At 33.9% G+C, this 14328-nt stretch overlaps 1 protein-coding gene across 3 annotated transcripts in view; it reads left to right on the top strand.

Moving 5' to 3' along the window:
* Positions 1-14328, top strand: part of Zcchc7 (zinc finger, CCHC domain containing 7) — a 230698-nt gene that overhangs the window by 1757 nt on the left and 214613 nt on the right. For all 3 annotated transcript variants that reach the window (XM_005382886.2, XM_005382887.2, XM_005382888.2), the window contains exon 2: positions 3176-3797. In XM_005382886.2, the coding sequence (XP_005382943.1) occupies positions 3197-3797 (601 nt within the window). In that variant the 5' untranslated portion in view covers positions 3176-3196. The remainder of the gene's footprint in view (positions 1-3175; positions 3798-14328) is intronic.

Below are 14328 nucleotides of genomic sequence, written 5' to 3'. Positions count from 1 at the left end.
AGAGATAACTGTGGGTTTTATTCAAATATGCCTGAAGTGGATGCCTATGTGATTAAGAGTGAACATCTAAGTTGAAGATGCTTTGAAAGGAAATAAGAGCAAAATATTTGGAATGATCCGATGGGTGGATTATTAAAGCAGAAACATTGCTTTAATAAAGATTGTATAAGTACATTCCAAGAGCTTAAACAAACCTTGTCCAGTGTTAAAAGCGTGAGTGAATGAATACTGCTGCCTCTTTTGATGGGAAGAACTTTGTAGTTTTTTGTAGTTGTTTTGTGTTTTTTGGTAAGCCATTTTAATTCTTAAAATAAGTTTCACACTTAGTTGATATTTTATATTCTTATTTAGGAACAGTCTTTCCAGTCAGGATTGACAAAGTCTTTGAGTACCAACTTGGGAGATTTTTGGATCCTGAATTGACAGATTTAAACATGTGCTTTTTCTTCTAATTAAAATGCCTCTTTCATAGTTTTATACACCAGTGAGAAGTAAAAGGGATATGTGTGAAGTAAATTTAGGTGGTAGAGCCAATAAACAGATAACAATATCAGAAATTATTTCTTTTAAAATCTTAGTGACAAAAATAAAAAAAAAATTTAGTGAAGTTTGGCTGAGAGTCAGGAAAATGTGAATTAGTTCTAGTTGTGTTTTAACCAGCTGCCTAACCTTAGATAGGCCTTGTTATCTCATTGGACCTCAGTTTCTTTATATGTCCATTAAGGAGGCTGTGTGAAATAATTCAGAAGGTACCTTTTGGATTTAAAAGTTGAAGACTTCCATGAGGACCTTCTGTTTAAACATACTTGGAAATCCTGTACAGTGATCACAAAGCTGAGAAAGACTTTTGCATCAATATATATATAAATAAATTTTTATGTTCATCTCCCAGTATACTTTTTTTTTTTTTTTTAATGCAGCTGAATGTAATTAAAGTAGTAACATAAACCAAAACAGCCTGAGGCAAACCTTAACCCTGGCATATATAAGCTACATAAATAGAAGAGCTCGAGTTTTGCCTGAGCACAGTTTTCAAGTACAGAAGTACAAAATCCTCTTAAAGGCCATAGGGGCTAAATTGTTAAATCCATTTTTCTACATTTCAGGGAAAGAGATAAATCCTTAGACCCAAGGAAGTCAGTTTTTATTATAGTTCCATAGTTTATTTTTGGCATACATTTACAGGTGTGCCTATGGCTCTGTTCTTAATCCTTTTCCTTTGGGATGGCTCCAAGAGCAGTACAAATTTGTAACTCTGTAATTTAGCTCTTTAATTTTTTTCTGTGCTGCACTGGAATTATGTTTTATCTTAAGTCCACACTGGATCCTTCAGGATGGATCCAGTGAGGATTTTGAAGGAAGCATAATTCCTTTGACTTCTTTTAGAATTAATTTACCTATTAAATAAAAAGGAAAGAATTCGTTTTTCATTTGAATTCCTCTGAGGCTAACATTTCAATATAAATTGATAAATGGTATGAGCATTATCATTCAGACAGCCACATTGAAGTTGTATGACAGTAACAGTATAGCAACCTGAAAGATAATTCTACAAGGAGACAGATATATTGGGCCTTTAGAAGAAAAAAGATATTAACAGTTGCTTTCTTCATTTTCATAAAGCAAAAAACCCCAAACAAACCCACACACACACGAAAACCAAACCTGCAGGTTGAACTTAGTGCATTTGGGGCTCTTGTTTATTTGTTTATTGGATCATTTGGTTCTGTCACCAAAACTACCATCACCATCCCTAACTCCTGACATTTGCGACAGAGAATTGGGAAACTGAGAAAGTGACTGTTCTTCCTATCTCTGTAGCTCAAAGTGAAAGACTAAATTGGCATTGTTAACTGTTTTCTAGAGTATCTTTAATTTTTGAATAAATATGACTTGTTTTTCCATAACTCTCATTTTGACCAATATTTCATAAGTATATAATTGAAACTCCTGTGTAGAATTTTGGTTGATAAGAGAATTTCTTCTTTGGAATAGTTGAAGACAACTGATACTATTTGATTGTACTTTCTATATTATAGGAAGCTACTAGACTTATCAGGCCTGAAGAACAAAAACCTGATGATAATTGTATCATTTACTCATTGATTAATTCAACAAATGTATATTGAAGTCCCCCCAAACATTACCTTTGGCTTCGGTATCCATTATGTAACTAAAGTGCGTAGGGTTCCTGCCATTCTGAGGTTTGTGATGTGTGCTTCTGGGACATTTACATTGAATAAGTAATTAGAAATGTGATGAGTGTTTTGAAATGTAAAGTGCTACGGAAGACTGTAAAAAAGGACACAGTTAGTCTTGTGGGAAGTAATGTTAAAGCTGAGTTGTAGGACGAGCATCATTTAATTGTGCATAGTAGGAAAGTGAAATGTTTTTCTTTATGCATACATTTCCAAAGCCAGGAGTTTTGCCTTAATTTTAAGTTTTAGTAAGTTTATATTTTGTATATATTTTTTATAACTAATATAGAAATAACGTTTTATCAAAGATTTTTACAAGGCTATTCTTTTGGCCAAGGATTAGACAGTTGTGAGATTAAACTTTTTTTCACACTGGGTATCAAACCCAAGGCCTTGCACATGCTAGGCATGTGCTCTGCCACTGAACTGCACCCCTTTGCCCTGAGATTCATTTTTAAATTGAGAATTAACATCTACATTCCAACAGAAATGCGGTGGTGGCTTCATGCTGTGAATTTTAGTCAGAGTTGTAGTAATATTCCTTTATAAGGATGTATTTGTGAGAAGAGGAGATACAGAACCAGAACCAAGGAAGAGATGAGAAATAAATGGAATAGCAAGAGATACCTAAAATCTCTTTGCAAGTCTTAACATTTTGGAGAACAGATGTTCAGTGTCAAGCAGTAGATCTCAACTAGTTTTTCTTTTCCACTATACCTATGAATTATTTTTCCATTAATAACTATAGCTCAATTTATTGATAGTAATTCTCATTTGAGAGGATGGATGTTATTATAGTAGTCATAACAGGATTTAGAAATCCATAGGGAAAAGATCCTGTAAGAGAAAAAATGTATTTTAATGTGTCAGAGAAAAAGTAATGACTTTCACATAGAAGTTGGCTCTGTGGGGTGACATGCACTAACCGGACAGAATCTGAGCTTTTAAAATATATTATGTGATTTTCTCTTTTACAGAATTGAGGTTACTGACTTTCCATGATGTTTGGTGGCTATGAGACTATAGAAGCTTACGAAGATGATCTTTATCGTGAAGAATCATCTAGTGAACTGAGTGTTGATAGTGAAGTGGAATTTCAGCTCTACAGCCAAGTTCATTATGCCCAAGATCTTGATAATGCTATCAGGGAGGAAGGACATGAAGAAAAGAACTCTGGGAATTCTGAGTTGAGTACTAAATCACATCAGAACTTAATTGTCCTTTCCGATAGTGAGGTCATCCAGCTATCAGATGGGTCAGACGTCATCACTTTGTCTGATGAAGATAGTATTTATAGATGTAAAAGAAAGAATATTAGAGTCCAAGCACAGAAAAAGACCAGAGGCCCTCCTGCTTCTCCTTATTCTGAGTTGGCTGATAAGAAATGCAAACGGGAAATTGAGAAGCCTAAACCTGAAGAAAAATCAGGTGTGATCCGAGAGGTCATGATTATAGAGGTCAGTTCAAGTGAAGAGGAAGAAAGCGTCATTTCTGAAAGTGAAAACGTGGAAAACTGGATGCTCCTGGGGTGTGAAGTAGATGAGAAAGATGATGATATCCTTCTTAACCTTGTGGGATGTGAAAACTCTGTTACTGAAGGTTAGTATCATAAGGGCCATTTTGGAAAGTAGTGTCATCTTTAATAAGGACTGCTTTTCCTAGACTAAAGACCAGCAGGGTCTGCTCCATTTAATTCTTCACTTTTTGATCTTGTTTCTCATGAAACTTTCTTATCAGAGGCTACTCTAATGGTGGTCTGTCTGAACATCAGAAAGAATATGTAGAGTACCAAAGACCCTCAGCTTCTTCTGTAAGCAAATTTGTAGCTACTTCTTCCTGTTTGGCTAGAGCCAGTTCTGGACCTGAAATCTTAGTTTTCTCTCTCTGCTTGATACCACAGGTGAGTTCTCTATCTCCGTCTATCTCTGACATTGCTCTTGTACTCAGCTTGGAACTCTGTTGGGATTGCCTTTTCCGAAATATTTTGCTTTCCCAAGAGTTAACCTTATAGCAAGTGTAGTACACAGAAGATATGGAATTAGTACCATGATTTTAGAAACTAAACTAATTAGCCAATAAGATAGGAAAACATGAAAAGCTGAGTCTAAAGTAGGAGATAGTAGGAGAGAGTGCAAATTCACTAGTCACCTTATTGAGGATTAAAATTTTGGCATTAGCTTTGTTTCCTCTGTCCCAAGTAGTTACCCAGTCTTAAAGTCATTCCTTTAAAAAGTGTCTTTCCTTTGTTTTCCACTGTGTGCATAATGCCAGATCTCTTGGAATAGTTTCCTGTACACTAGTAGTCTTGAGATGCCCCTTAACTCATGATACTTTACCGCTGATTTAAAAACCTTTACTGGTGCTCAGCTGTTTTCAGAAGAAATAATGACACTGAATACAGTTGTAGCTCAGATCCTCAGGGTAGAACAGTCTTTTCTTAAGGAGTCAGACAGGAAGTTATTCAGGCTTTGAAGCCCTAGGTTCTCTTAGCTAACTAGTCAACAGGCCTTTGTGGAAAACCAGCTATAGATAATACCTAAGGAAATGGGAATGACTTTTCTAGTAAGATCTTATTTATAAAAATTGTGCTAGCATTGGCTATAGTTTACTGACCTTAGAATTTGACAGCAAAAAAGATAGAATAATTATTTAACAGAATAAAGTCAAATCAAGATAAGGTGATGTTTTCATGCAAAGCTGACTAGTTACAAGGTATTGTTGGCAAAAGACAGGTTTCATTTAAAAAGGAGGCATGTAGAGGAAGCTTATTAAAGTTGTGTTATGTAAATATTGGATCACTGAAAGACAGTCTTAAAGGAGCTAAACTTAAAAGCATACTAGGAGGGAAGAAAAATTGGCATGGGAACATGGGAAGATGCTTATGTCAGACTTGGAAAAGACTTGGAGGCCAGGTTATAAGAGTTTAACTTTGAAGAGGGGAACCAGTGGTGAGGTTGGAGTGGATGGTTTTGGGTGAAGAGAATAGCATGTGCAAAAGCATAGCAGAATGAAAACAATGAGTTTCAGGATGTGCAGGTATTTTAGTTTGAGGTGATATTTGGGAGGTGAGGGATTATAAATGCAGTGAGGGCAATAGGGTCTAGCCCATAATAGGGCTATATCTATGTCCATCTCAAAGAACTATCTGAAAAATACTGGAACTATTGCAGGATTTCAAGCAGGTAAGTAATGTGTACATTCTGTTTTAGAAAGGATTCTAGTGAGTGAGGTTGAAGCTTTCTTTGCAGTAATCTGGACTGAGCTAGGTAGTTGTAGAAGGAATACAGTATAATATAGCAAGGAGGAAATGGATTTAAGGGGGAATTTTAGGTGGGAATATAGACATAACTTACTGGGTAAGGGAGATAAAAGGAGTTAATGATCGCTTTAAAGTCATAAACCTGGGGAACATAAAACAAGGTAGCTGGGAGCTGACTTATGGTAGAACAAGGGTTTCTCAGGGAAAAAATGACATATTGATAGGAAGAATAAGATAGAATAAGAGGCAACTGAGCCATATGGCAATGAGGATTCTAGAGGAAAGAAGTGGTGGCTTTAATAAGATACCTCTTACAGGATTAAAGAACAGAAGGTTGGTAATCAGGTATCTCAAACTCTCTGAGAGGACACTAATACAATATGTTGTGATGTAAAAAGATAATAAACATGTCTAATCTTCAACTACATTTTTTGGGGGCATTTGTACATATTGAAGTGGAACATAATGTTTGAGGTGTTCAGTTCAGTGGCATTTAGTATATGCACAGTGTTGTTATCACCTCTATCTAGTTCAGAAATTTTTAGTCCAGTGAAGGAGATCTGGAACTCATTGAGCAGTCATTCCCCATTTCCTCCTTTCTCTAGTTTCTGGCAATCACTAATCTGCTTTCTATCTCTGTGATTAATCTATTTTGGATGTTTTATGTAAACTGAACCACCTGGTATGTGGCCTTTTATGTGTGGCTTCTTTCACTTACCATAATGTTTTAGAAGTTTATGTACATTATAGTGTATGTCTGTACTTCATCACTTTTGAAGGCTGAATAATACTCCACTGTCTGGATTTACTGTGTTTTGTTTATTCCTTCATCTGGTGTGGATGTTTAGGTAATTGTTCCCACCGTTTGGTTTTTGTGAATAATACTGCTGTGAATATTTGAATACAAGTGTTTATTTAAATGCTTGCTTTCAGTTCTTTGAGGTATATACCTGAAAATGGAATTACGGTAACTTTGTTTAACTTTTTGAAGAACCCCCAAACTGTTCCCATTTGTCTGCAACATTTTACATCCTGCCAATAATGTACAATGATTCTCATTAACTGCATGATTTTTAAAAAAATTTTTATTTTAAAGAAAATAGTACAAGAAAAGAACAATAGTAAAATACAACCAAAACAAAGCAAGGACATTAAAAATGAGACGGGGTTTCAAACCAAATGATAGGGATTAATAGTGGTTGTTATATTACATATTGTTATCTTCAACGAAGTTAACCGCATGATTTTTTTATGGTAACTTGTACTTTGTAGATTTGTTTCATTTGCTGGTAGGCATGTTGTTATGCTTTTAAAAATATTTTTGATAATTGTTTGTGATACATAGTAATTACATTCATGTTGAGGAGTTGGTATATATACCTATCACATTTTGACAACCTCCCCCGTCACCCCTGTGCACACACAGTTTGTTATTTTTTTATATTTATAGAGGCATATATCTGAATATTTCTGAGTTGTATAAGAGTCAAGCAAGTTAATTTGTAGAATTGCAGAATTTGTTTCAATTTGGTTGGAAGAAAAAAATAAATCCTGACAGAGTATGGATATATGGCAACACAGATAAAAGGAACATTCATTAAATGCCTGAAATCACTTACATGTTTTACCAATGATTCTATGTTGCAGAAAAAGTGGTATTTTTTTGCATATTTCTAGCCTGACTTTTTTTTTTTTTTTGGTACCAGGACTCAAACTCAGGACCTTGTGTTTGCCAGGCAGGCTTTGTGCCACTGAGCTATATCCCCAGCCCGCTAGCATGGCTTTTTTGCAATGAATTTTCTTTATATGTTTCCCTGAATTTTTTTAAAATGTAAATTCATCCTTACAGGTGTGTGTTCCTTTCAAGTTTAGTGTGTGTGTTTATAAATTTATACCATTTTTTCAGCAACATAAAATCATTGGCAAAAGATATAAATGATTTCAGGCATTTACTGAATGTTCTTTTTATCTGTGTTGCCATATGTCCATACTCTTTGACCCCATGATTGTTTTTGTCTTCCAATCAAATTGAAACAAATTCTGCAATTCTACAAATTAACTTGCTTGACTGTTACAAAACTCTTACAAATATTCAGACATATGCCTCTATTTTATTTCTTTGATCTGATGCCATAATCTTTCCAATTAATAAGTAATATGGTCTGTAATGTTGCCTGTTTGAATGTATTGTTACTTCCTAATCTTGTTCTTTTTATAAATAGATCTGGAGTAGATCTGGCTCGTGTATTTCTTAGAAAAACATTTTCATGTTAGTAGGAATATGAAGAAATTCTGCATGCTTTCAAAATACTGATTGTTAAACAGCATCAATAGTTACATGCAAAGAAAACAACTTCTGTAACTGTTATATCTTTAAAATAGCAATATGATATAAAAATTTCAAATACCTTAATGGGAGATCTTACTCATAAGACTTAGATTTGATATTTGAAGTAATTCCTAGATGTATGTATTCGCCTTTTTCCATTAATTGCTAGATCATCAAATGGTTATTAAGCATCTATTCTATGTAGACTGTAAGTAGTATTGGATATTTAAAGTGGTGAAAAGATAGTTTAAGTGACCAGTATTTCATTGAAGAGACAAAATATAATCTTAAGTAATTGTGTAGAAGTCTCTTAACCATGGGAGTTAATTAAGTATCTCAAAATCCTTAAAGTAGATGTGGTTGAAAGCTTACACAATGAATAGGATTAGTAAATTTGAGATAGTACATAAACCTATGGAAGGTTTTGTAAAGGCATGTATATTTTGTATTTACTGTTACTAAATTTGTGGTAAGGGCTGTAGTAGTACCTCTTGTTCTCTGAAAACTTTAGACTATTCCAATATCAGTGAGTGCTCATACATTTGTTTCTGTATTGATTGATAACAATTAGAAGGCATTTATTTCTTTTCTGTTCTTACTGTAAACGTCCAGCATGTTTCTCATTTTACAATTTGAAGTTGTTGATTAGCTTCCCTGAAGTTCCATTAAGACCATAGATATGTGACACTCACTTGACAGTATGTATATCCTTCCTCGGTACATATAGTTATACCATGGTGACTCTGCCCATAATAAATACTGTACATGCCAAGTGTACTAAGTGTACTAAAGCTGTCAGTGCTTTAGTATGTTTGGCTTTCAACTCTTTCTCTGAGGAATATAGTTATTTGTTTCGAAGGTCTGGGCTTTGCTTCCCTCCCTTACTTCCATCCTCCCTCCCTTCTTTATTTTGCCCCCCTCCTTTCCTTTCCAAAAAATGAACCCAAGGCATCCATGCTAAATATGTGCTGTACTTTTTTATAAGAACTATGCTTGATCTGTCATTTGTTTTTCTTTTTTAAAGTCCCAGCCTTTACTTTCTTTTATTATCCTCAGTAAAAGTGACTTGTTCCCTTATACCCCCTTATCCTTGGGATAGGGTGGATACATCCCCCTATGAAATGCCTGAAACTGTAGGTGAGAGTGAACACTATGTATACTGTGTTTTTCCCTATATATACATGCCTGTGATAAGTTTAATTTATCAATTAGGCACAATAAGAGGTTAACACTAATGAAAACAGTTATAGCAGTGTCTTATACCCACCAATTTAATGCCATTTCTGTCTTAGTACTTATTTCATGCTGGGGCCATAAGTTTGGAGTTTAAAATCTGACAGCAAAACTAGTATGAATTTTTTTCCTTCACAATTTCATGGATAGAAGATACATTTTTACCATAGATCTTAGCAACCTCACCGTACAGTTTTTTTCTATCATTAAATCAAGAACTGTTATCTTTTCACATAAAGGAAACACTTTACATTTTCTCTTTGTCAGACCCTAATTGCCAGCATTATAACTCTGGAGCTTTGGGCCATTATAAATAAAAATGGTTATTTGAACATAAGCACTGTGATGCAATAACAGTTGATATGAGAATTGAGATGACTACTAAGTGACTAACAGGTGGATAGTATGTACAGTACAGATGTGCTGGATTCACATCAGAACTGATGGCACAGCACAGTGCAAGATTTCATTATACTAGTCAGAATAGCACATGATTTAAAACTTTTGAATTGTTTATTTCTGGAATTTCCATTTAATATTTTTAGACTGTGGTTGACTATGGGTAATAAATTATGAAAAAAAAAAACAGATAAAGGGGTACTACTGTATTGACTGGAAAAGCATATCGCTTAAAGGTGTACCAAAGGAAAATAGCATGTTACTAAATTTGCGAAGTCAGTCTCAAGGATTCACTTGTATAAGACTACCAAATGATAGGGAGAGACAGAAATTGGGTTAAGAATTACAGAGGAATAATCAGCAACTTATTTTCCTGGATCCAGAAGGGATATAATTACCAGTAAGAGTAATTATTAACGCTTTGTTGTGTTTTACTATTAAAATTTTAAAATATATAAACATAACATTATAATAGACTCCACTGTTCCATAAACCAGTTTCAACAGTTAATTTATTACTAAACTTTTCATATCTGTAACTCCTTGCTCCTGTATTATTTTGAAGCAAATTGCAGAGATCATATTATTTCATTCATTCACATATGTACACCATATATATCTCAGTATGTATACCTTCTGAAAGGTAAAGATCCTTTTTAAAAAACATAATCTCCAGGCATGATGGTGCACACCTGTAATTCCAGCACTTGGGAGGCCAAGGCAGGAGGATTGCTGTGACTTTAAGCCCAGCCTAAACTGCATAATAAAACGCTGTCTCAAAAGCAAAGGAACCCCCCACAAAAAAAACATAATTATGTTATTATCACACTTAAACAAATTACCAGGAACTCTTTTATCATCATACACCCATTCAGTACTCTATTCAGACTTCTCAGCTTGGTTCCTAATTTTTTTGTTGGTTTATCTGAATCAGATCTAATTATACATTTCAGTTGGTTGATAATTTAAAGTTCCTTTTATCAATGGGTTTTCCTTTTTTTAAAAAAAAATACTTTATAATTATTGTACTAAGTGGTTGTGTTTTCTTCCAGAATTTTCTGTAGTCTTTTTTTTTTTTTTTTTTGTAATACTGTTTAACATGGTCTATTTTCTGTTTTCTGTGAATTGGTAATTTGATTGAGAGTCTTGTTAATTTGAGTTTCTCTCCCTTCACTTACCAACTTGATAGGTAGCTAGGTTCATTTATTTCATTTTGCTTTCAGTATGTTTATTTTTCAGGATTAACTTTCTTTTTTTTTGGTACCGGGAATTGAACTCATGACCTCAGGATTACCAGGCAAGCGCTTATGCCGCTGAGCTACATCCCTGGCCCAGCATTAACTTTTTAAAATTTAATTTTGCTTTATAATTGCGTTCAATGTATATAAGGTTCCAAATTCAACAGAATAACAGAAGCTTATATTCTGATCAGGTCTCTACCCTATCCTTGCGCTTCTCCCTAGCAGTAATTAGTGAGTATGATGCTGTAGAATTTTGTTTTAATGTAGAGCTCTTTGTGTGTGTGTGTGTGTGTGTGTGTGTGTGTGTGTGTGTGGGTGGGTGGGTGGTTTGGCATATTGTTTCTCTGTCATCATTTGCCGCACAATAGGTGCCTAACAAATCATAGGTGAATTTAACTAATTTTTTTTTTTTTTTAAATCTGAGGCAGGGTCTTGCTATATAGTCCAGGCCAGCCTTGAATTCACAATGTAGCCCAGGCTGGCCTTGAACCTGTGGCAATCCTCCTGCCTCAGCCTCCAGAGGGCTAGAGAACAGGCATGTGCTACCACGCCTGGTACAATTCTACTTTTGTGTATAAAGTAGTATTCTTTTTTACACAGTATTATTTGAAACTGAAGTGAAGTCATGGCTTCATTAAAGTGAAATTGTGGCTTTTGAAATTGGAGTAAAATTGTGGCTTTTAACAACTTAGAGCAGTCTTTTAACTATTTTTGTGTAAAATTCCATTTCTTTCCAAAATATGCACATAGAAGTTTTAGATGTAATTTCAGAAGATGATGTAGTCATCTAGAGGCAATTGCTGAATCCCTGGCCCTTATTAGGCACTCAGTCAAGACTTGATAACTAACTAAAATTTCAGTAAAGTGGGTTACTTATTTAAATTTCACTTTTTCAAATATGTCAACATTTTATTTGCTCTGGGTCTTTACACATGTGCTCTTTTCTGCGTGGATCCATGTCTGCCTTGCTAGGCTAGTACTTATTCTTCCCTCGGGTCTTGATTTGAAGTTACTTCTGAATGAGGTAATGGTTGTAGGATCTCAGTTGGTGATAGTTATTAGCATCTGCAGTTGGCTAGCAGTGACTTTGGATAACTTTTTTTATTGGTTAAATAATACATTTTATTGATGTTATAAAGCTAAAATGAGACTATCAGTGGACTTAACATAATAGGAAAATATACTGATAAAACATGTAACTACAAGATAGGTTTGTGATCATTGTGGCAAACATGGACTTACTGATTCCCCTTGTTTTTTGAGTGTTGAAAGTTCTCAGCTTTTGTCTTTTGTTTGGAACCCAAGTTGTTTTTGAACATGTCACTACTTTAGTACTTTCTTTAAATACATTTTATTTGGTAATGTTTTGTTATCTAGTAATTTATATTAATCTTTGTTCTAAAATCTTACAATTGATGTAATAATATGTAAGTCACTCTACCATTGAGGTGGTAGAATTTAAGAATTGCCATACAGTCCTTGCCTTTAGAAAGCTTTACAGTGTATAACAATATGGAAAGCTCACTGTAATACTAGAGTTAAATTCATTTCTACAAACTTAAAGAGATACCCTAGCACATATGTAATCATTTCAAGTAACTGTAGTAGACTTAAAAGAAAAAAAGGTTGCTGTGGCTATATGAAGTACAAGACTGAGCTGAAAAGGAGCTCTGTGAGCTTTGTATTAAAGGATAGGATTTAAAGTTCAGGTTAAATACAGGGAAGAATAGAAGCAGAAAATCTTAATAGAAACTTGAGACTGTATCGTCCCATAATATTTACATGTAGCTAGATATGATTAAACATTTTAATAGCATATTTTTCAAAAGCCATCTCACCCCCTAAATGAGGTGTTTATGTTCTGTATATGTTCAAAATGCTATTGGAAGATTTCTTGGTCATCATTTCTGGTCATCATTTCTATTGTTTTCTGGCTATTTCTTCTTTATCTCCTTTTCTTTTAAAACATAATTGGGTATTTTATGCAGCTTTATCGAAGATAAGACAGGTCTCTCCTTTGGACTGGGTACTATTCATCAAAGGACATGACCAGTTGTTTAAATCATATTCTGTGCAAGGTTGCTTAAAGACAGCATGTTTAAAAATGCAACTTTTACTCCTGAAAGCTGTTGTTCTTTCGTGATAGTCTTTTAAAACAGGAAGGGAATCCTTTTTCTTCATTTGGAAGCATTAATAAATTAAACTTTACTTTCAGTAACTTCCTCCTTTTTGCATTCATCAGCTTAATTTTAATAAATGTAATTCTTGAGACATCTTAGGCCTCATAGGTCATAAGAATGGGTTGTGATACTTCTCACTGATGCATAGTTGTATGTGTGATCTTATAAGTACATTATGGCCACATGCTAGAGTGCCAGTGACCAAGAGTGTCAAGGAGCTCCCTCCCTAATGTTTTCAGCTTTTATAAGCCTGTACTACACAATTCCTAAAGCTGCTTTTGAACTGTGTCTTTAGTTGTAGCATGTCACCTTACACTTAACTGTTGTAAGGGCATCTTTTTATTTAATTTCTAATTAGCATAATGGCTTGAGCTGTGTTATTCACTGTTCCATGGTGAAGTTGTCATAGGGAGAGAAGAAATAAAAATGTTCAATTTCAACTTTACTTGTGAATGGATTGAAGTTTGAAAGCCTTTTATGGCCATTGTTCAGCAGACTGAAAATCTTATTAGAAACCCCAGAAATGCCAAGGCAACTTTGGGTTGAATTTTAATAACATTTTGGAATGTTGATATTGTATGTGGCTAGTTTCTATGATTTCACTATAGATCAGCAGTTTAGGTATGCATTCTTCTAAAGTCAATTTATGACTTTTAATCTAAATTCATTTATAGTAGCTTTTCTTTTCAACACTGTTAAGTACCTAGAGATCAATTTTTTTTACATTTCTTTTAATAACTGATTAGATTTTCATCTAACACACATTAAGTTCATTAGAAACTGCTTAATGAGAAAATACCATGATATTTACTTGAACTAATGATTCAGTATAGTTGCCATTAAAATATTACCTTATCTACAAGTTTGCATTTTTATTTTGTAATGGAGATGCATAAAATTAGATGGACAACATTTTCATTCTTGTCTGGGAAACTTGAATCTTGATGTCTTCGTGGGTGAAGAGTTTTTCAATGTAATTTTCATGTAGCTATTTGCTATAAAAATAGTCTGTTGAATATAATAATCATTTGTCTAAGTAAATTAAGAATAATTTATAGACAGTATGATCAAAAGGTAAATTGACATGAATGACACATGATTAGATTGTGAAACCTTTTTCAGAACTACAGAAAGAGACTATTGAGTTCTTTTTCCCTTAAAGGCTGTTCAGTTAATTTCTATATGTCTGCATAAAAGATTTTGATTTTAAGACTTTTTAAAATTTACCTTAAATTTCAAAATAATTTATTATTTTCTTAAATGTTATCTTTGTGGTTAACACTTAACAATGAAATAAAAGTGCTGACCCAGTGAAAGTTTTTCAGTCAAAAATTCTAATCTCTTGGTCATTCTTTATCTTTGTTTTGCTTTAAATTAAAGGTACTGTCATGATTAGCTTTTTGACATTTTGAGTTACTTGCCTGATTGTTGTTAATTCTATTTAATGAACAGATAAATAGTGAAATTGAGCATCATGTGTAAGGTCACAT

The sequence above is a fragment of the Chinchilla lanigera genome, unplaced genomic scaffold (assembly GCF_000276665.1).
Source record: "Chinchilla lanigera isolate Chin_1 unplaced genomic scaffold, ChiLan1.0 scaffold00018, whole genome shotgun sequence".
In the NCBI taxonomy this organism is placed as follows: domain Eukaryota; kingdom Metazoa; phylum Chordata; class Mammalia; order Rodentia; family Chinchillidae; genus Chinchilla; species Chinchilla lanigera.
This window is presented reverse-complemented; position numbering and strand designations above follow the sequence as displayed.